Source organism: Prionailurus viverrinus, unplaced genomic scaffold (assembly GCF_022837055.1).
Source record: "Prionailurus viverrinus isolate Anna unplaced genomic scaffold, UM_Priviv_1.0 scaffold_50, whole genome shotgun sequence".
NCBI lineage: Eukaryota > Metazoa > Chordata > Mammalia > Carnivora > Felidae > Prionailurus > Prionailurus viverrinus.
The window spans coordinates 1,974,868-1,997,161 of record NW_025927613.1 but is presented as its reverse complement, the minus strand read 5'-3'; the positions used below and the strand labels follow the sequence as shown (position 1 = coordinate 1,997,161).

General features: G+C 41.6%; 2 protein-coding genes across 6 annotated transcripts in view; both read right to left on the bottom strand.

The window, feature by feature from the left end:
• Positions 1 to 2,335: 2,335 nt before the first annotated feature.
• On the bottom strand, positions 2,336 to 13,274 carry CTSK (cathepsin K). Of its 2 annotated transcripts, none has more exons than XM_047847824.1 (8): positions 11,922 to 13,274; positions 10,243 to 10,476; positions 9,644 to 9,766; positions 9,403 to 9,558; positions 8,194 to 8,412; positions 4,064 to 4,229; positions 3,695 to 3,800; positions 2,336 to 2,563 (listed from the first exon to the last, which is right to left on the bottom strand). In XM_047847824.1, exons 2-8 carry the CDS (start codon positions 10,363 to 10,365, stop codon positions 2,464 to 2,466), a joined length of 993 nt encoding a protein of 330 aa, XP_047703780.1. In that variant the 5' UTR covers positions 10,366 to 10,476; positions 11,922 to 13,274; the 3' UTR covers positions 2,336 to 2,463. The 2 variants fall into 2 exon arrangements, with proteins under 2 accessions (XP_047703780.1, XP_047703779.1); XM_047847823.1 differs by having other exon boundaries at positions 10,243 to 10,366.
• Positions 13,275 to 13,412: 138 nt separating this feature from the next.
• Positions 13,413 to 22,294, bottom strand: part of ARNT (aryl hydrocarbon receptor nuclear translocator) — a 76,308-nt gene continuing 67,426 nt past the window's right edge. Inside the window, exons 15-23 of one of the 4 annotated variants that reach the window (XM_047847820.1) lie at positions 19,668 to 19,778; positions 19,400 to 19,472; positions 19,120 to 19,243; positions 18,841 to 18,943; positions 18,310 to 18,457; positions 16,928 to 17,090; positions 16,163 to 16,329; positions 15,351 to 15,450; positions 13,413 to 15,198 (exon numbers count right to left, since the gene is read on the bottom strand). In XM_047847820.1, coding sequence (XP_047703776.1) covers positions 15,361 to 15,450; positions 16,163 to 16,329; positions 16,928 to 17,090; positions 18,310 to 18,457; positions 18,841 to 18,943; positions 19,120 to 19,243; positions 19,400 to 19,472; positions 19,668 to 19,778 — 979 coding nt within the window. In that variant the 3' untranslated portion in view covers positions 13,413 to 15,198; positions 15,351 to 15,360. Of the gene's footprint in view, positions 15,451 to 16,162; positions 16,330 to 16,927; positions 17,091 to 18,309; positions 18,458 to 18,840; positions 18,944 to 19,119; positions 19,244 to 19,399; positions 19,473 to 19,667; positions 19,779 to 22,294 lie in introns of all 4 variants that reach the window. The other 3 variants (XM_047847819.1, XM_047847821.1, XM_047847822.1) reach the window with 3 other exon arrangements.

Sequence of the window (22,294 nt, the reverse complement as noted above, 5' to 3'; positions counted from 1 at the left end):
GCTCACCTCAGATCTACTGTAGATGCCTTGCACCCTACTCTAGGGTAACCCAACCCACTCACCATTCCTTAGTTCTCTCGGCGGCCCCTCGTTCACCCAAAACTTTCTGCCTGATTTGCCCTCCCTCCCTCTACCCACCCCACCTCCATCTTTCCCACCCATTCAGATCTTTCAAAGCTCTGTTCTCAATGAAGCTCACAAGAATTCATGATTCATGGGGCGCCTGGGTGGCTCAGTCAGTTAAGTGTTCTATTTTGTCTCAGGTCATCATCTCACAGTTCGTGGGTTCAAGCCCCGCATTGGGCTCTGTGCTGACAGCTCAGAGCCTGGAGCCTGCTTTGGATTCTGTGTCTCCCTCTCTCTCTGCCCCTCCTCCACTCGCGCTCTGTCTCTCTCTCTCAAGAGTGAATAAACATCAAAAAATATTTTTTTAATAAGAAAATAGAAATTAAAAAAAGAATTAATGACTCATGGGGCACCTGGATGGCTCAGCTGGTTAAGCCATTGACTCTTGATTTTGGCTCAGGTCATGATCTCATGGTTGGTGAGATCGAACCCCACATCAGGCTCTTCACTGACAGCCTGGAGCCTGCTTGGGATTCTCTTTCTCCCTCTCTCTCTGCCCCTCCCGTTTGCTCTTTCTCTCTCAAACCAAATAAATAAACATTACAAAAAAGAATTAATACTTCATTCCTGAGCTTGCATAATTAGCATTTATTTCATTATGGGTCTATATGTCTTTCACTAGTCTATAATGTTCATGAAGTCAGAGCTGTGTCTTACTAGTTTGTTTCATCCTCCTACCGTTTCTTTCTTTTTTTTTTTTTAATGTTTTAATTTATTTTTGAGACAGAGCATGAGCAGGGGAGGGGCAGAGAGAGAGGGAGACACAGAATCCGAAACGGGCTCCAGGCTCTGAGGTGTCAGCACAGAGCCCGACGCGGGGCTCAAACTCACAGACCATGAGATCGTGACCTGAGCCGAAGTCAGATGCTTAACCGACTGAGCCACCCAGGCGCCCCTCATCCTCCTACCGTTTAATACACTGCTTATGGGGTGCTGTGGTGGCTCAATGTGTTAAGCGTCCGACTCTCGATTTTGGCTCAGGTCATGATCTCATGGCTCGTGAGTTCAAGCCCCACATGGAACTCTGTACTGACAGCATGGAGCCTGCTTGGGATTCTCTCTCTCTCTCTCTCTCTCTCTCTCTCTCTCTGCCCCTCCCCTCCTCACACTCGCTCTCTCCTCAAAATAAATAAATACTTTTTTATAAATGTCCTGTTTACAACAGGGTAATAAATATTTACACACAAAAATAAATAATTTTTGTATAGAATGAAATAAAATAGTGCCTGATGCATGGTAAGTATTGAATAAATGCAAACTCTAGTGGTGATATTAGGTACTCAATAAACATTTTGAAAATGTGAAAAATGGCAAAACGTGTTGTGCTGATTTATTATTAGCCAGCCATAGTCTTTTAGAGTTAATACTGCTTGGAAACCATTATAAGAGTTTCCTCTTTTGATGACAGCAAACGTTTAAGTTGTAGAACTTCAGAAAGAGCCTTAAGGTATTTTTCAAGACTCAGGTTCATGTGTCATTAACCTGGCTCCCTCACAGATAGAATTATATACTGAAGTCTCCTTATATCCATGGAATTCCCAAAATTTACAAAGTCCTTAGTAGACAGTAAGCACTTCATAAATGTTGGCTGAAGAAATGAACAAATGAGTGAATTAGGATGAACTGTTTATGTGACAGTCACTCCAAGCAAACCGGGAGCACACCAAATATAAGGAATATGTGAGTTTTGGGGGTTTTTTTTGGTCACCTTTTTGTCTCCAGCACCTAGCACAGTATCTGCCACAAAATGAATATTTACTAAATAGGTATTTATTAAATTAGAGACAGATAAATACTTGGTTTACTTTAAAAATGCAAAGAAGGCATATTTCTAATATCACATAAACTTGTACCAAAGATTTATGAATATATTTTTGAATTGGGGTGGAAAACATAGAAATTTCTACCTTCTGGATACAGAAGAAGTGAATTTGGAGACTGAGACGTCAGGTCACCTTAGTCCTCTAGATGGTTAAAGCAAACTAGTCCCTGTGAATAAGAATCTATCTAAAGATCTCTAGCCTCAGACTATTTGCACAGCATCAGCCCGACGACAACAGTCAGAGCAGGCTGTGGTCATATCTCTTAGCTGAGGAAGGTACACTTGTTAGGAAAATTGCTACTGTGGCCACAATGAAAAATAAAGGCCTTGGGTGGAGGGAGGGAAAGTAGTAGGAGTGTCACTCAAAGCACAAACAAACCGGGAAACTGATTGGACAATTTCTATATTGCTACATCTGCCTCAAGACAGGCACACCAACTCCCTTCCAAAGTACATCAGTATGTTGCACCATCGTAGAAGGAATGGAAAAGCAGGATGAGGTTGGCTGGCTGAAGTCACATCTTGGGGAAACTGGCCAGGTTGGCAATGCCACAAGCGTTGTTCTTATTCCGAGCCATGAGGATATAGCCTTTGTTTCCCCAGTTTTCTCCCCAGCTGTGGGATCAATGAAGGAAAATATTTAGTACCCTCAGTGTATTTATTCGTTAAAACACTTAACTGACTATTGAGCTAGGTACTGGTAGTATAAAAAATAAATAAAAGTTTTTACCTTTGAAGAGTTTAAAGTAAAGGAATAGAGAGAAGACATAATGCTATAGGCCTCAAAGGTATGAGAGATCGCTTGTGATCAAGGGATGAAGACCTAATGAAAGAGGTGGCATTTAAAGTAGGCCCAGGAGCCACAGGATGGCTCAGTCAGTTAAGCGTCTGACTTCAGCTCAGGTCACGATCTCACAGTTCATGGGTTCAAGCCCCATGTCAGGCTCTGTGCTGATAGCTGAGAGCTGTGAACTCCCCAGACTCTAGGACTCCTGCTCCCTGGAGGGCACCAAGGACAGCAAGTTTAGTTAGTGCTGCTGCCAGGCTAGTATTGGCCAGTGAGGAAAGGAAATGTATAATTCTCGTAAGTTTCCCCCCCAAAGTCACAAGGGGCTGAAGAGAAAAGGGGAGCTGAAATACCCTGTAGTTTTATTTCTTCCCAACAATAGGGAAGGAAACATTAAATGTTGCTGTTGTTGTTCTCATACCTACTTTCTGAAAAGTCTTTCTCTTCACATGCTTCAAAATGTTGGGCCACTTTTTATATGTGTTATCCTAAGTGTATATGGAAGGGCACAAAGTTGCACAGGAGGATATTAAACCTCTACTTGGTTCCCTACTGCTTTCAAACATGCTGATGATGGAAAGCTCCCTAAGAAATTGGTCACATTATAGAAAAAAGAAAGAAAAAACTACATAATTCCAGACCTCCTTCTGGTTTCCTGTGCTCCTGGATGTTCTGGTTAGTTAGGTCTGCCTGTCTGAGGGGGCCGTGAGATCACCAAAGGCAGACGTCCTGTTCACTTGTGTATGACTAAGCATCCCGCATGTGGAGCACCTGCCCGACACACACTGTATTACCGTCTGGCCGTTAAATGTTAGAATTAATAGCCTCTAACTGGGAAGGGAGAACTAAAAAGTCTGAGACAACTTTCTCGAGTGAGAGCAAGGAATGCTGGGAAGTTGGAGTCGAGGTTGAGCATTAACAGAGTGATTCAGTGACAAACTTAGTGTCCCCATCATTACCTGTTTTTAATTATCCAGTGCTTGTTTCCTTTCTGGATCCCATATCCCACTGCCAAAACTGCATGGTTCAGATTATCGCTATTACAGTTTTCATCGTAGTACACACCTAGGAAACAAACTGTCAAGGTGAAGCTTTCTGCAGGCCAAGGATCCCCCCGTGGGGTCTCCCGCTCTAGGAGACCCTCTGCAAAATCCTGCCCAGCCAGGAGGACTGACGACAGAGATGCACGGTGGCAGCTGTGTTTCCCTCCAGGAGACTCAGTCTAAATATGGAAACTAAGTACTCCAAATGCTCGGTGGCCTTCGAGAAGCTGCCGAGCCTGCATCACATGAGGTGGGTCATTGTGCTCTGAGGGAACAGCTCCTTACCTTTGCTGTAAAACTGGAAGGAGGTCAGGCTTGCATCAATGGCCACAGAGATGGGTCCCACTCGGGCCACTGCCCTCTTCAGGGCTTTCTCGTTCCCCTCAGGGATCTCTCTATACCCTCTGCACTTAGCTGCCTTGCCTGTTGGGTTGTACATACAACTTTCATCCTGGAAAAAACAAGGTTAAAATAGGACTAGGACAAAGCAACAGGCCAGAAACTGGTAAGTGAGAATCTCCACCAATGCTTTGATGTTGGTGAACTGACTGGGATGGCCAACTTAGAGTCTTTAGAGAGGGTCTGTCCTCTCCTTACCATTTTATTTTATTTTTTAACATTTATTTATTTTTGAGAGACAGAGCGTGAGTGGGGGAGGTGCAGAGAGAGAGAGGGAGACACAGAATCCGAAGCAGGCTCCAGGCTCTGAGCTGTCAGCACAGAGCCTGATGCAGGGCTCGAACTCACAGACCGTGAGATCATGACCTGAGCTGAAGTCAGAAGCTCAACTGACTGAGCCACCCAGGCGCCCCTCCTCACCATTTTAGACAACTGTAAAAAAGAATATGAAAAGTGGATACCTTGCACATCCACAAAAATCAGCTCTAGGTTTTTTAAAGCATAAATGTGAAAGGAAACACTGTAAAACGTAAGAGAGAACATTTTTATTCCCTCAGGGTAGAGAGAGAGATCTGAAATAAGTTGTTTTTAAAGGCACAAATCATCTTCTGGCCATGTAGTATGTGTGAGCCTCAGAGGGCAGGGAGGGACCAGCTGCTGTGTGGGGAGGAGGCCAAGGCCAAGACCCAGCTGGGAGGAAGACCTGGGCCTTATACACATATACTGGGGGGGCTAGTGTGAGGCAGAGTTTTGGCTGGTGCTCTCACGAGAGACTTTGGTAAAACCACAAAACATGACACTAAAACATATTGAGGAACTTGGCAATTTTGCCTGTGAATTTCTAACACTGTGCTTTGGAGGTCTAGTTAACAATGATATGTTTCACTGGCAAGCCACAGTTACAAAACCTAATGGCAACCCATGTCAACATGGTATATTCTTTTTGGCAATTCATTTTCCTCAGACTACCCTTTCAAAACCCTAAAACTGAATCTATAAGAACATATTATCAAATTATTAACAATAATGGCAGGATGTGATATGATATTCTAAGACCACAGTAGTCTCCTTTCTTAATTTCTCAGGATTCCCTTGTTCTCTGCCATATAATCCAAACCCCCAAGATTCAGAATATTAAAAATAGAATATGTGTCTTATATGGCAAATTCTTCATTTTAATTGATTATGAGACCAAAATCATTCCACGTTGCCCTCAAATACTAAAGAGATCATTTGAGGGGGCAGGCTAGCAGAAATTAGAAGTCAGATGCTCTTTCTTTAAAAAATTTTTTAAGTTTATTTGGGAATGACAAGAGAATGAGCAGGGGAGGGGCAGAACGAGAGAGACAGAGACAGAGAGAATCCCAAGTAGGCTCTACACTGTTAGCGCTGAGCCCAATGTGGGGCCTGAACTCACAAACATTGAGATCATGACCTGAGCCAAAACCAAGAGTCAGATACTTAACTAACTGAGCCATCCAGGTGCACCAAGAAGTCAGATGTTCTTTCTATTCCAAAAGAAGGTTTATTATATGATTTTCATTCATTCAAATTATTTCAACTCTCTGAGCTATTAAACTGCCTCTCAAAAAACTCGTTAATATAGTACCAAATAAGGTATCAATGGATAATGATCGACTATTAGTTCTGATAGTATTTAATTTCTTTTTCTTTAATATAGTTATACAATCCTTTAAGTTGGCTGCCTGGGTTAATCAACATGGAAAAAATTGTAAACATAAGCCTGGTTTGGGGTGTTTTTGTTTTTGTTTTGTGTATACTCTTGGGATTTAACTTTTCGATATCAAGTGACAACAAAACTGTGTCAAAAGAGTATTTGAGAATTTAAAAAAGAGTATTTTGCCATGTTCGGGTTATCTCACTAATTGGTCCGAAGTATTCAGAATTTAAAAGCCAATCTGCTAGGGCAGATTTAGTACGGTGTCCTCAAGTTAGCACCTTATAGTAAGTAGCAGCCCAAGTACAAACATGGACTTGGGATCCAGGAGTTCTAAAAATTGTATACGGATGAAAGAATTTTTTTTTTTCAGGTACAACCTCTAATTTCTCTGTCTTATATACCTGACAACTAAGAAACCACAGCATGGAATAGTAATGGGCTGAAATGTACAGATTAATGTACTGTTTTGATATGGCCAATGTCATGAAGATGTGTTGAAGTGACCATACTTGTTGAGTATCCAGTGAAATGGATTTGTTCAGTCATTCACATTAATGAGCATTTTATTGCAACAGACATCATTTCAGATGACTAAACACTAATGAATAAAATTCACTGCTACTGGATTTTTTAAAGGCACAAATTGCAGAGGAAAACAATCATTTTACTAGACTGAAATGAAGAACTTTTCAAAGTTGAAAGATATAAAGAGAATAAAGAGACAAATGTTCACCTACAACACACACAGTATTAGTATCTAGATTTCTTTTTAAAATTCCTAAAAATCAGGACACATGGCTGGCTCAGTCAGTTAAGTGTCTGACTCTTGGTTTTGGCTCAGGTCATGATCTCACAGTTCATGTATTTGAACCAACCATTGGGCTCTGCAGCTGGCAGCACAGAGCCTGCTTGGGGTTCTCTCTCTTCCCTCCCTCTGTCCCTCCCCTGCTCACACTGTCTCTGTCTCTCTCAAAAGAATAAATAAGTAAACTTTAAAAAAATTCCTAAAAATCAGTGAGAAAGAGCAAAATAACCTAATAAAAATGTGCCAAAAATATAAACAGTCAATTCACTAAAGAAGAAAGGCAGATGGCTAGATAAACATACTGATGAAGATGGGACTCCAAGGGAATTCTTACATACTTCAGGTGGGAATATCAATGTTTCAAAATACCTTGGTAAACAATTTGTCATGACTTAGTCAAGTTGAAGACGCATGTATCCCAAGACTCAGACAATTCTGTCCCAAGGTATTATAAAGTTGTTGTTGTTTTAATGTTTATTTATTTATTTTTGAGAGAGAGAGAGCACAAAGAGGGGAGAGGCAGAGAGGGGGAGACACAGAATCGGAAGCAGGCTCCAGGCTCCGAGCTGTCAGCACAGAGCCTGACGCGGGGCTTGAACCCACGAATTGTGTGATCATGACCTGAGCCGGAGTCAGACGCTTAACTGACTGAGGCACCCAGGTGCCCCAAGGTATTATATTCTACTAAAGACATTTTTGCACATTTGCACAGAAGATATGCTGAGCATGTTTGCAGATGAACAGATATGGTAGATCAACCTTGGCGCTGCTACATGACTAGTGCTATGAATTTGATCATCTGTTTTATCTCCTTTAGTGTCAATTTCCTCACCTATAAAGTGAGGATAAGTCTACCTTACATGTCTGTTACAAAGATTAAATGAGAAAATGAACTAAGCACATGGTTTAGTACATAGTAGCCATCCTGATTACTCAAACTTGCTATCCCTGCTTCAAAGGCTCCTGTTGCAAAGGCCCTATGTTATATTATCTATCAACCCTATGTACATAAAAGCCCTTAGATTCTCTTCTTTTTAGATAAGAAAGGTCAGCAGACCTTCCTATTCCTAAAGGAGGAAGTGAGTTGAACCCTGAAGTTGCAACAAACATGAAGCAACTTATTTTTTCTCTCATTTTGTACATATGTAGTTAACTTACATAATTTGCATAAACATTCCCCAAACCCACACTGAGATCGTGCAAAATAAAGACATGCGATTTGGTAAATTAGCATGTGTGGGTTTGGGGAATCGGTGACGGGAGCAGAGGAGCTGAGTAACAGGTTGCAGAGGACCCCCCAGAAGTCCGTGGGGTCACCTGTGCTCTGTCTTCTCTAGGGCAAAGAGGTGGGTAGGGCTGTGGGGCCTAAGGCCCCCAAATCTCCAAAGCTATGGGACTCTCCTTGGCCTTCTATAAGTAATTATCCCATCGGGAAGGCAGGATAGGGGAACAGAAACCAAGACTTATGGGATTATCTCCAGCATAAAATACTGTGCTGGGGAAGGAGGAGCCATTACCGGGCAGTCTCACCTGTCCCACATATGGGTAGGCATCTTCAGAGTCAATGCCCCTGTTTTTCTGCACATACTGGAAGGCATTGGTCATGTAGCCCCCTCCGCAGCCATCATTCTCAGAAACACAATCCACAAGGTTCTGGGGACTCAGATTTAAGAGTTTGCCAGTTTTCTTCTTGAGCTGGCCCTCCAGGGCACCCACAGAGCTAAAAGCCCAACAGGAACCACACTGACCCTGAGGAGCATAACAGAAATTGTCAGTCACTGCTGTTCACACTTTTTGTTTCTTCCCTCTACACTGTCTGCTGGAGCCCCATATGTGTTACAAATTCCAACACACGTGTGTCCCCTTTTCTGTGAAGGCTTCCTATTTCCCTTCATTTAATATTTGCTGCATGGCTCTATTGCTATTGTTTCCACTGATAACTATTGCTACATTGTCACCATTAGCTGTAGAGGAGCAGGGCACTGACTTTGCAACCCACAAGATATGTGACCTTGGGTAAGTTACTAAGCCTCTCTGTGCCTTAGTTCCTTATCTGTAAAATGTGGATAATAATGTACTTAATTATGGATTATGGAGATTTAAAAAGTTAATTCATGTAAAGGATTTATAAGTTTCTGACATACAACGTCTCAAAAAATGCCATAACTATTAGTATTTGTACAGCTAGATTGTAGATTTTTCTTTCTTTCCTGTTCTATTTTTGAAGAATGAGGATTTCTGGAGGACATAGGGTATGTCTTGGTTATCTTGAATCTCCACTGGCTAGCACTATACTTGGTCGGTTCTGAAAAAGGTGTGTTTGTTGAATGAGTGTTAAATCAATTCTTCATCTGGCTGATAAAATGAGCATTGGGGTTGTGGGAAAACTGGCATTCTCTTGCTGGTAAGAATGTTAATATTGTAAAAAATTTTTTGGAAAGGATTCTCTGTAACCTAGCAATTACAATTTTAGGCTTTATTTTGTATTAATATTTGCACATTTTCATAAACATATGCACAAGGGTGTTTACAGCAATGTGACTTATAAAAAAGAAAAAACAGAAACAATATACATGTACAAAAATAGGTGATGACTTAAATAGAATAGGCTATATTCTCTGAGCAGTGGGACACATCCCTTAATTCCTTACCATCCTCCCAGTTCCCTCCTAGTTAAGAACAAAGACACAGAAATAGGTCATGCCAGCTTAAATACCTACATAGGAGAAAGGAGGGTACCTGGTTTTTGACAGGAGTAACATATCCTTTCTTTCGATAATCAATGGAGTCTGGGGCTCTGCTCTCCCAGTCTGGGATATAGAGGGTGTCATTGCTGCGGGAACGAGAGGGGGGTACTTTGAGTCCAGTCATCTTCTGAACCACCTCTTCACTGGTCTGGGACAAAGAACAAAAAGGCCAGCCATAAGCAGGAAACTAAGGCAAACAGGGCAGGTAGGCCAGGAGCTGAGATTCAACTCACCATGTCCCCCAAGTGGTTCATGGCCAGTTCATATGTGTGGACACCAAGAGAGGCCTCAAGATTATGGATGGAAATATGCTTCAAATTTTTTTCCCATATTAAACGCCGGGAGATTTCATCCACCTAAACAGAACATAGTCAGTACTGGCATGGACTATGTCCTACAAAGTTACATAAAAAATACTGTGGAGGTTTTTAGGAAAAAAGATGAAATTTACAATCATACAGTTTACAGTCTAGTTGGGGAACTGACCATGGGATTATTAAGAGCATGCAAAAAAAATGTAAACAAATGCAAATAATAGAATGCAAAAGCTCTGGAGAGATGTGTAGAAAAACTGCTTATGGATTAATAGCATTAATCTGAGAAGTCTTCCCCAAAGAGAAATAGGAAGAAAAGGAAGGCTAGAACTTGAGGGAGGGTGAGTGGAAGAGGAGGAATGAAACTGTGTTAAAGAGTTCAAGAACAGGGGTGGGTTTGGCTGGTTGGAGTGGTTAAGGTTTTTAGACTGAAGAAGGGAGTCTGGAAATTAGGAATAGACATCTCGAGTGCCGAGTGCCGGCTCCCTGACCACACTTCCCTCCAGGTCCCCAGGCACCTTGTTGTTATACTGCTTCCCATAGGTCTTCTTCCATAGCTCCCATTGTGTGTCCAGTATCGCCTCAGGATATAGAGCAAAGGTCGCTGTGGGCAGCAGCAGTAGAATCTGGAGTCCCCACATCCTGGGAAAGGGGATAATTAGGGGAAGTTCTTCTGTGTGCCAAGGGGTTCACAGCCTGGCTTGGGATGAGGAAACAGCTGGAGCCATATTCCCAGACAGCTGGTTCTTAACCTTTGGGAGTCACAGACTTCTTTGAGAAGCTAATAAAATTTCACAGTCCATCACAGTCCCACTCATCCGAAAAATGCATGCACACACAATTCTGGGAAATTCCTGAACCAAAGAGAAGAACCTCTTCCTTGGGACCATGAGACAAAAGAAAAGAATTTATAAGGAAGGGATACAAAGAACTGAGAGTGACCTGTGCATGATAAAACGATAGGAAGGGTCTGGGTTTGGACTGAGTGCTGATACATCTGACTCCAAACATTTTGACCTAGGGAGATTCAAAACACACACACACACACACACACACACACACACACACACACACACACACTGGATTTGGACTGAGTGCTGATACATCTGACTCCAAACATTTTGACCTAGGGAGATTCAAAACACACACACACACACACACACACACACACACACACACACACACACCCAGCACTGGGGTAGAAAATGGACAATCAGAATGGACTAAGCACCTGCCTCCTCTAATGTCCCCAGCAGACTTGGAGACAGACGAGGTTGGAGGGGGGTTGGAGAATACACAAAGGAGAAATTTCCAGCTAAATCTTGCTGCCTATTTATTTCTTCAAGGCATTATTCACTCCCTTGCCTAAATTCTGATACTTTTTCAGATCTTGCCAGGAGAGGACAAGGAAGTATTTCCTATTCTTTTTGAGATGTTTACTATCTCCTTGGTTATGTATTTCTTCCTCCTTTCTCTTCCTGCTCCCTCCTCAGGCAGGAAACTGTCCTAATCTCAACCAGATGCTATGGGAAGGAGGTTTTCTTTCTTCTTCCTGACAGCAAAAAACCTCTCTGACTGCCTCACAGGACAAAAAGCTTCACAACCAAAGTTTGTCAGAAAAATGTAAGACCCAAAAGCAGTGTTCTATGATCATTAAATTCACAGCTTTTCAGAAGTTTACTCCAGCTTCACTCATTTCTTGCAGCAGCTTGCTTAATTCCATGTTCTCCATTTTAAGAATTTACAGTCTGAAGTAAATTTTTGAATTTACAGTCTAATTTTTGTGCAATCTTTGCAGACTGGCAAAACACTCTAAGATATTTAATATCTGCAGTGTTAAGGGCTTTGAAATGAAGCAGAAAAGTGCCTCTGGGCACCATTCCTCCTCCCTGCTAAGTTAACTCTTTTGGTACCTTTGGCTAAAACCGCAAACCCTAAAGGGAGAGGCCACTCCTTGAGGGATAGGTGAAGGATTCCCTATATCCTAGGGTTTCACTAACAACCATGTATACATACATATAAAGCACAGAAGGAATCCTAAAAATTTCCAGCAAATTTTATTTGGCCAGGAAATGACTGAAGGGCATATTGTTGTTTTCACCCACACAACTACAAATTTCACCACGATCTCCAAGTCACTACATCCCTAATACCCCTAAAATGGGCAAAGGAAGGAATGAGAAGTAGAAAATTTTACCTGCTGATGGGGTTCTGTGCTCCGGGCTCCTTTCGACGGGGAAGTGTGGATAATGTGGGCGGATGACTAGGGGTGCTGGATTTATTCCATTAGGATTGCGGAAGTCAGTTCCAGCTGTTGGCTGGAAAATTTGAATAGGGGAGGGAGGCGGGGAAAGAAATGCTGAGAGAAGCAGGGTCGGAGAGGGAAGGAAGCGGTGGATTTGCAGTGTTTTTGTGTGCATGTCAAGTGTGTGCACCAAAGTGGAAAGTTGCTGGGTAGTTTCTCATGACTATCTTTGAGGGCAAAAAGACTTCCATACACATTTATTCAAGCTGGGGCTTACCTTCACTTTGATGGTTAATAGGACACAGCCCTGATCTTCTCCATCTTTCTTTATTACATAGTATTTATGGTATTAGGGACTACATCTTTTCCTGCCCTTTTCCTGTTATCTCTCCAACTTCGAAACCTCAGTTTTCAAATTTCTGTCTGACCTGAGGGTCAGACATCCAGCAAGAATGAGGGAATAAACATGAGACTAGAAAAGAGTGTAATGGAAACCACAGGCTCAAAAATCATTTGTATGTTATAAGTTTGTTGGCTAAAAGTTGTCAATACCTCTTCCAGCCTAATACGGTTTTCCTGAGGAAGGATATGCCCAGAACACCCAGATGAAGCTGGTTCTGAAAGTAACCCAAACCAGCCCTCCTCGTCATTAATGACAGCACTTGAATCAGTGCATAGCACTGACAAACTCACATGTGACTTCTTTGTTGCTAAAACTTTCAGATGGTAGGATGCCTGAACATTATGTTTCAATTATAAAAATCCCCAATCCAGGACCAGTCATATGAGCTTCTCCAAATGATTCCCCCAACATCCAGGCATGTGACAGATCATAAGAATCTAGTTCAGTCCCTAAGCCACATCCCCAAATTCCATTTTCTTCCATAAACAGAGGCGGAGGAAGAGGAAAAGATGGTTCTTGGAACAGAAAATACATAGGATAGATTCAGTTTCTAGCTGGATTGCATATAGACCCTCAAGAACACAGGTTTATGCCTGTAAGTTTTAAGATTTGGTAATGAACCACATGATCCTAGAGGGAAACCAAGTCCAGACCTGCATAGTTTAAATTTCCCCATCCCTAATTCCTTTTATTCCAGGAGAGCAAGAGATACTTGGGGAAGGAATCTGATGTGCCATACCGGTCTCAAGTCTCATCTTTGTCTGCTCTGAAGGACATGGGCAATTTCCCAACCCCCATCTCATGGTCAGATGTCCCTGATGATTTTACTCAGTGAGTCAGGATCAGGAGGACAACTAAGGAGTGTTGAGTGATCAGAGGCCTTATGATTTCTGAATCCTGAAATTATAGATACACTGTGATTTATGTTTGCATATTTGGAGCTCAAGCTATGGATTCAACTAGTTGTGGGTGGGTATTTGTTGTTCACAAGCTGGAAAAGAATAATAAAGCCGCAATCAAGATCACACAACACAAGAACGTTTACAAAAGGAAAAAATATTTTGTTTTAAAATCTTTGCTACATGTCATTATTTTTGCCACTGTAAAGCTCAGCACAGATGCCAGCAGTACAGAAATGGCCAACAAGAAAAAAAAAAAACAATCAAAAATAAAACCCTGAAGGAAAAGCAGAAACAAAACCCCCAGAGCATCTTCTCCCTCCCCTCTCCTTCCCCAAAAGCCCTATAATAACTGTACAATATTATAGTCCTGATCACATTTAAAAACAATTATTAAAAACAAGGATTCCATTGGAAACTCAACTTTTTGGCTTGTTAAACTGTGATATAAATATATATGTATACGGTATGTGTGCACATAGAATAAAAAAATAAACTGTCTCCTTTTCAACTCCACTACCTGGCACCAGACTGGAGACAAAAGGGAGAGAAACCCAGTAATGATGTTCTCTCAGCCTCTCTAAGGCCATCTATGCCCCTCAGTCTCCTATGGCTACGTTTAATATGTCTTCTCCTTATTAATTCAGTCTTGCACTTAAGATACTGGCCTGAGCCAATAAAAAAAAAAAAAGTGGCTGATACACATGACTATTACCTGAGGAAGGTACAGAGAGAGTAGTAACCTGTATCTGCATTTATATGGCTATAGTTAACTCTGTGACCCTGTTAGAATGGGAGTCCAGGCCCCATCTATCACATGGATTCATACTCGTGTATCATAGCAAAATCCAATCTTAAGATTGGAGGGAGCAAAGAGGAAGAACTATAGGTCCAAAACAGACCCAAGTCTCAGTTTCTAGTCAGACTGAACTGGGAATGGGATGAAGGAGGCTTACTTTGCAAGACATGGTATTTGGTTTAAACTCCAGCAGTGAAGATTTCCCTGGGACTGCTAATCCAAGAAGTTGAGTTTCCATGCAGAAATAACCTCTACAGAACACACATCATATGTGATTCTGACAGAAAAATGCAGCAAGTATGGCCAAGTATGGGGCTTTTAAAAGGGGGTTATCTTCCCACCCTAAACATCTGTAATGTTTCCAGATCTACTCTATAAGGTGAGAGCACCAAAAGCGGGAATGACCCAGCTTTACTACTAAATGTGTTCAATGAGAGACCAACCACATCAAAAGACTTTATATATCTGCTTACAGTTGCATATTGGCTGGGCATAGATGTAAGTGCAGCAAAGACATTTATTTAAATACTCTTTGGCTGCAATACTAAGTGGAAAATACCTAGAAGATTAACTCCTTAGGACTCTTTGAAAAGTACATGGAAAAACAAAGATAAAATCTGAGACAAATTTTGCATAACTCCCTAATAGGGAGAAACAGACACAGAAACACACATGTGCACACACGTACCGCGTACACACGTGTGCGCACATGCATACGCGTGCGTGCGCACGCATGCCCACACACACACACACACACACACACACACACACACACACTCTTTCCTTCTCCCTCTCTCACTTCCTCACTCACCAGGCGGCAGAAAGAGCCTATGCTCACTTTCTAAAGCCATACAGGTAATATGTAACCTACCATGTTTCATGGTCCTCAGATATGAGGACATTTCTCCTCCCCCTAACCTTATTCAGAATTTCTTTCCAAAAACAAGCCACAGTATCCAAGGCAAATAGTGGATGAATGGATGTCAGGTTCTCTAACCTGCCTATTGACCCTAGCACAAATCATTTCTGCATAAATCTCTGGTCAGGAGGTGTAAGGAAAGGCATTCTTAACTTCACCCAGCCTCAGTTTTTCAAAGATCCCCAAAGCCTTCACGATTCACCCCATTTCTTCTCAGAGGCAGGAAGGCAAGGAAAGGCCAGAAGGGGAAGGGGCACACATTAGGGGTGAGGGAAGGGAAGGGAGAGGGACTTTTATTCTCTTTACAGAAAGATTTGCTTTTTAAAAACAGTGACTTTCCTCCCCCACCCCTTATCCTCACCCCAATAGTTCTATTCTGAAAAGGAGGGAAACATAGTTAGGTCAGGAAATTCTTCGTTGTTGTAGCTGTTGCTCTGGTCTCCCAGCATGGACAGCATCTCCTAATAAGAGAAAAAAACAAGTCTGGGTCACACACCTTAATAATCCCTTACATGTACTGAGCTTCTTCCCAACATTCTCCTAAAGCAACGCCCCTGGCCCCACAGTGTCTGTGGGGTTGAACGTCCTGAGCCTTCCCTACTCCCAGCAACTCTCAGACTCCTTTATGACAACTTTGTTTCCTAGTCCCTTCTCTGGCTTCTTCCTACAGTTCCACATTTTCCTTCTTTTCTAGTCCTCCCATATTTTCAAAAGGAGAAAAATCTGCTTGCCACATTTGACATAACCCCCTATGCACATATATGGAGTATCTCTGATCCTATTTGTTTTCCACCAAAACCTGCTTTGCCTCTTTCAACCTCTGTCTTAAACACCTCTTCCTTTGTCCCAAGATTACTCCAATTGCTCTTGCAGTCCCCTCATGACTTAGGTAAATGGGTCTTTAGAGCTATAATCAGTATGTTTACACTCAAGCTACTGTGCAGTGGGGATGTGGCTCTCCTGGAATGGCTAAAATGACTTCCTTAAACATCTTCGCATAACTAACGATGTGCATCACACAGTAAGTTCCAGTTAATGACATTTACCTCTACACGTCCCCACTCTGTTTTCTCCTAGGTACTCCCAAACACCTCAATCCATGCTTCCTTCTCTGTCTCTGTTCTCTGTTTCTCTTCCAGTTTCTAACTTTCTGAAGTCTTTTCACCCTCTCACCTGGAAGACCTCAGGCTGGCCAGGTTGCTGTGCTGATGGCTGTTGAACATGTTGCTCGCTAGAACTCGAGCGATGATGAGGCTGCTGGCCCTGCCACTGTGGCCAGACACTTACACCCTCTGCTGTCCGTGTCTGGAATTGTCCTGTAGTCTGTCCAGTCTCAGGAGCTAGAAATACAGCAAGGAAGGACAAACAACTTTAAGCTACTAATTCCACTGGAGAGGAGAAACTATCAATGCCTCTTTTATTTTAAACCCAGCCCCAGATTAATTTTTCTTCTCTGGGTAGCCTTTCCCAAGAGTCTTTTGATCATTTAGATTAAATCTGCATATTATTTAATGTATAATAACTTACGAACTTTTTAATACACGATAAAGTCTTTTTCATGGGGGTATGTTTTAAATTCCAAATGGACCGTCACCTGATTTCCCCATAATGAGGTCAGTGCATCCAGGACACAAGAAACTTTGAACCACCAAATTCTTTCTCTTTAGTAGTATGATTTTCCTATTACCCTCCTTTCTTTGTTATTATTGTTGTTACTGTTGTTTTGAGAGAGAGAGAGACAGGGAGAGTGTGCAAGTGGGGGAGGCAGAGAGAGAGGGAGAGAGAGAGAATCCCAAGCAGGCTCTGTGCCCAGCACAGAGCCCCACGCGGCATCATCTCACAACCGTGAGATCATGATCTGAGCGGAAATCAAGAGTCAGATGCTTAACCGACTGAGCCGCCCAGGCACCCCCGCCCTCCTTTCTAATCTGAACTCACCAAAGTTGGATCCACGATTGGTGAGACTAGGGTAGGCAGCAGCACCAGGTGACGCAGTTGAAGCACCAGGGAGGGACATGGGGCTGAAGGAGGACGGAGTCTGAAAGCTGCCCACACCAAACTGGGAAGAACGAGTCTTGGCTGTAGCCTGAGTAGCCACCTGCTGAAAGAGAGAAACATTATTGTACATGCCATTCCTATGAATCAACCCTCTGTCAACCACTGGATTTCTTCTGAGCCAAGCTCATCATTTATTTTTTACTCTATACTTCTTCTTATGTATGTATCTATAATTTACACTCAAGTTAGTTAGCAGAGAGTTCAATAATGTTTTCAGGAGTATATTCCAGTGATTCATCCCCTAGGTACAACACCCAGTGCCCATCCCAACAATTGTCTTCCTTAATGCCCCTTACCCATTTAGGCCATCCCCCCACCCACAGCCCCTCCAGAACCTTCAGTTTGTTCTCTGTATTTAAGAGTCACTCTATATTTCTTCCAATTAATGCCAATCTCCTATGACAAAGTACAAAACAACAACAACAACAACAACAACAACAAAAACCACAAAGAACTATGGGACTAATAAACTATACATTCAGAGTTGTGAGAATTTTTTCCAGTTATTTTCTTACACACTTTTTTATGCATTTGAGATCATACTTCATACAATAATTTTGTAGTATGCTTTTTGGTTGGGGATTTTTTATTTAAAATATTACTGTGTTGGGGTGCCTGGGTGGCTCAGTTGGTTAAGCATCCAACTCTGATTTCAGCTCAGGTCACGATCTTGCAGTTCATGAGTTTGAGACCCATGTCAGGCTCTCCGCTGACAGTGTGGAGCCTGCTTGGGATCCTCTCTCTCTCTCTCTCTGCCCCTCCCCCACTGGCATGCATGTGCTCTCTCAAAACAATAAACTTAAAAAATTACTGTGCTATATAAGCATACATGAATATATGAAACAGCAGTAGCTTTAAGCTTAACATATATATGTTATATAAGGTTTTTCAACACATTTTTTTGGTACATAGACATCATTGCGTGTAAATTAGTAGTTTTCTCCTTTGCTCCTGTACTTTGTAGTACTAACCAAAATGGAAACTCAGAATTGATTCCAAAACAAATATGTAAATGAAACCTGTTTAACATGTTCTTCTATATGAGCAATTCTGATTTAAAGTGAATATGTGAAAACCACAAACTCTGATATTTGGGGATTATCTATTATTTTAATTATTTAGCTACTCCCAACAAAAAGAAAAATTGGAAGGTAGGGGCTGGGAAGAAGATTTCTAAGACAGATGACAATAATTTTACATATGGAAAAAAGCCCAAACAAATAAACAAAAACTAGTACATAGGGGACAGACAGACACTTTACCTGGGCAGAGAAGCCTGGGCGGGTGCTAGGGGTCCAAGTTGGGGCTGCTCCTTGGGGTGGGTTGGAGTGGCGGGAAATCTGGGCCAACATCTGCCCTGCAGAAGCTGATGGCTGGACGATGGTTACAGGAGAGGCCAGACCACTATTTCTAGGAATGAACACATAGTGCAGTAAAAGATTGAAAGGATGGGTTTACCACAAAATCTAGGTATCACAGGACAATCTAGTACTATCCCTAGATCCCCTTGACTTCTCTGGGATTAAGGAATTCTTAATAACAGAATTTGAAAAAGATGAGAAAACTGACAGTCACACACTGATCTGGACACAGAGAGATGGAACCTATAACATAGCAACAGGACAGGTGCAAAGAAATAGGAGGAAGAAAAGCCAGCTTGCCTTGTCTTAAGCCCTACAAGTTCCACTGCTTTGTCTGAAATAACCAGAGAAAGCTAGGGAAGAACAAAACTTGGATTCAGCAACTGAATGCCTCAGTTGCCCCCTAAAGCAGCACATACATAAAGGGCTCACCTGAAATTCTCTGCCGGCCGGGGGGTAGGAGGGAATGTGTTGCCCTGTGAGAATAGCTGTTGGGTAGCAGGGACAGTGCTGGAGGAGATGCCTTTACTCTGATCTGTGGACCAAAAGGAGCAGGGGGAGGGCCAGTCAAGGGGCTGTAGTACATTAGTCCAGCAAGTTCCTATTTACTCATGAGGTATTATGATTAAGTAGAAAGATGTTGGGCAGTAGTAGGCACATCAATAAGTGATCTAAATGAGAATTTAAGAGGAGAATGAGGAAGAAACATACCTGCATTGATGTTAGAGTAGATTTCTGAAAATCTTGGATCTCTATCCTGGGCAAACAGACTATCTGACTTCTCAAGGGGCTTACTGTGTTCTGGTCCTGTGGTTGTTACAGGCTGAACAGAAACCTGTGGGATACGATGATAAAAACAACCATGAAAAATGTAACATGACAATTCAATAACCCTAACATTCACATACACTCTAACTGGCACATACACTCTAACTCACATACACTCTAACCTAAGGAAATGCTCATGCTCTTCAAAAAAAGACACACTTACCTGGGAATGATTGTAGCCAGCCAGTCCATCTCTTCCTGATACCACATCCAATTCTGTTTGCTGTTGCTGCTGCCTATATGTTTAAAGGCCAGGAAGAAGAGAAAGATTTTTTTTTTTTTTAAATAAATCTGGGGAAAAAAATCTCCCCTGGCCAGCAGAGAATTTCAGGTAAGTCCCTGAAAGCAAACAAACAAACAAACAAACAAATGGGACTGCAGATACCCACTACCCAGGCTCATCAATCAAGAATTCTTCCACCATTTCTCACCTGGATGCCAACTGCCCTGAGCCCATCTCCAAGGGTAAATTAGCTGTGGGACCTAGCTGTGGTCTCTGGATTGTGTTGGACAGTGTAGGCCTTGGTTCCTGGCTGGAGTTCCTGGGAAAATGGGAGAGCAGACAGAACAGAGGGGAATAAAAGGGTCAGGCACTGTTTAAGCTATATACATTTACTTATAGGTGAGGCAATAACTAATAAATTCCACTTAGAAGTCTAATCCTTTAAATAACCTGTGACTTCAGATTCAGCAAATACTTCATACCATGGACAACAAGGTACAAATAAAAACTGTGTCCCATGGCACAATGGTTTATCCTGTTTGGGTTTGAACTCCTTCTAGGTATACAATACCTAGTTGGTATACATGTGTATATCCGTACACTGTGTTTTTAAAAAGCATAAGTAAAAAAACTGACAATACATACACAAACATCAACAAAGGCTCTTTTGGGGGACGCCTGGCTAGCCAAGTCAGTAAAGCATGAGACTCCATCTCAGCGCTAGGAGTTCAAGCCCCACAGTGGGCACAGAGTCTACTAAATAAATAAATAAATAAATAAATAAATAAATAAATAAATACCACAAAGAGTCTTTTTGGATAGTGAGAAAATTTTCCCCTCTAAGTTTTCCATACTTTCCAAATTTTATGTAAAAATATTTAAAAATATTAAGAATTAATTAAAATAAATAGTAGTGGGGAAAACAGTATGTAAAAATGAGGAACACCATTATTTCCAGAAACAAGTTCTTAAAAGGACTGAAAATTTTCTAAATTTAAACAAAATTTAAAACAACGGTTGTTCTGTAATATGAAGATGCAAAAACAGAAAGAAAATTACAGTGAACATGACCATATATCCGAGTCCTGAGTAAATAGAAATTTCTAACTCAATCCACTCTGTTATACTAATTAGAAAAGAATATTAAAAGACCTAAAATTAGAAGGACACAGACTCAGCATTGTCACAAGGTATTTGATAATTATTTCTAAGCATATCTTCAAGAGCTAAGCTCAAGGGCAATTCTATATAGCTAGACTAAGTGGAAAAGTAGTAACCTGACAACTGACATCCACTTATAATAAAAAAGATAGTAAGAATGTGGAGAAACTGGAATCCTCATTAAATTGCTGATGGAAATGTAAAAGGGTACTGAAGCTTTGGAAAACAGTTTGGCAATTCCTCAAAAAATTAAACACAGAGTTACCAAGTAACCCAGCAGTTCTACTCTTAGGTATACACCCAAGAGAATAAAAACATCCACATAAAGACTGGTACATAAATGTTCATAGCCATGTTCCAAATAGCCAAAAAGTAGAAATAACCCAATGACCATCAACTAATGAATGGATAAACAAAATGTATCCCGTATAAAGGAATATTATTTGGCAATAAAAAAAAAATGAAGTACAGATAAATGCTACAAGAGAGGACCCTTAAAACATTATACTAAGCGTTAAGAGGCCAGTCATAAAGAATCATGTATTATATGATTCCATGCATATGAAACGCCTAGAATAGACAAATTTATAGAGACCGAGAGTAGAATAGTTGTCATAAGGGCTTGGGAGTGGGGAGGATGACTGTTAATGAGTACAGAATTTCTTTTAGGGGGAATGAGCATGTACTGAAATTAGATTGTGGTAATAGCTGTACAACCCTGTGACATACTAAAAAAATTATACACTTTAAATGGGTGAACTAAATGGTACATGCAATGTATAACTCAATAAAACTGGTTTTTACAAAGTTGAGGAAGAAAAACTCAAAAAGAAAGGAATCAAGGAATTGAGGAACAGAAACTAACAAAAGTGGACATAGATAGCTCTGCTCTCAGCGACAGTCCATGAGCCAAATCCAGTCCATTGTCTGTTTTTGTAAATCAAAGTCTGTTGGAACATAGCTATCTTTGTTCATTTCATTTGTTTAGGACTCTTTTCATGCTACAATAGCAGGAGTTAGTAACTGCAATAGAGACCATATGCCTCACAAAGCTAAAATAATTATCTGTCCTTTTTTTTTTTTTTTAATTTTTTTTTCAACGTTTTTTATTTATTTTGGGACAGAGAGAGACAGAGCATGAACGGGGGAGGGGCAGAGAGAGAGGGAGACACAGAATCGGAAACAGGCTCCAGGCTCCGAGCCATCAGCCCAGAGCCCGACGCGGGGCTCGAACTCACAGACCGCGAGATCGTGACCTGGCTGAAGTCGGACGCTTAACCGACTGCGCCACCCAGGCGCCCCAATTATCTGTCCTTTTACAAAAAAAGTTTAGAGACACCTGCTCTAGAGGAAAATCCTACCAGAATAGAGCAATAAACTGGTGTAGAAAACAATATGCTTTCTGGGGGCACCTGGGTGGCTCAGTCGGTTAAGCATCTGACTCCGGCTCAGGTCAGGATCCTGCAGTTTGTGAGTTCTAGCCCTCCGTCAGGCTCTGTGCTGACAGCTCAGAGCCTGGAGCTAGCTTCGGTTTCGGTGTCTCCCTCTTTCTCTGCCCTCCCCCGCTTATGCTGTTTCTCCCTGTTTCTCAAAAATAAATAAATGTTTTTAAAATATTAAAAAATCAAAACAATATCCTTTCTAGAAGGGGATGAAACAAAGTTGAAATACAAA

What these genes read in the sequence shown, in the direction of transcription:
- CTSK (XM_047847824.1), bottom strand. Translation starts at nt 10,365, where the DNA reads ATGTGGGGACTCCAGATTCTACTGCTGCTGCCCACAGCGACCTTTGCT. An exon ending in TGAACCACTTGGGGGACATG is followed by an intron (nt 9,559 to 9,643) that starts GTGAGTTGAATC and finishes TCTTTGTCCCAG; the next exon opens with ACCAGTGAAGAGGTGGTTCA. An exon ending in CTTCCAGTTTTACAGCAAAG is followed by an intron (nt 3,801 to 4,063) that starts GTAAGGAGCTGT and finishes TTTGTTTCCTAG; the next exon opens with GTGTGTACTACGATGAAAAC.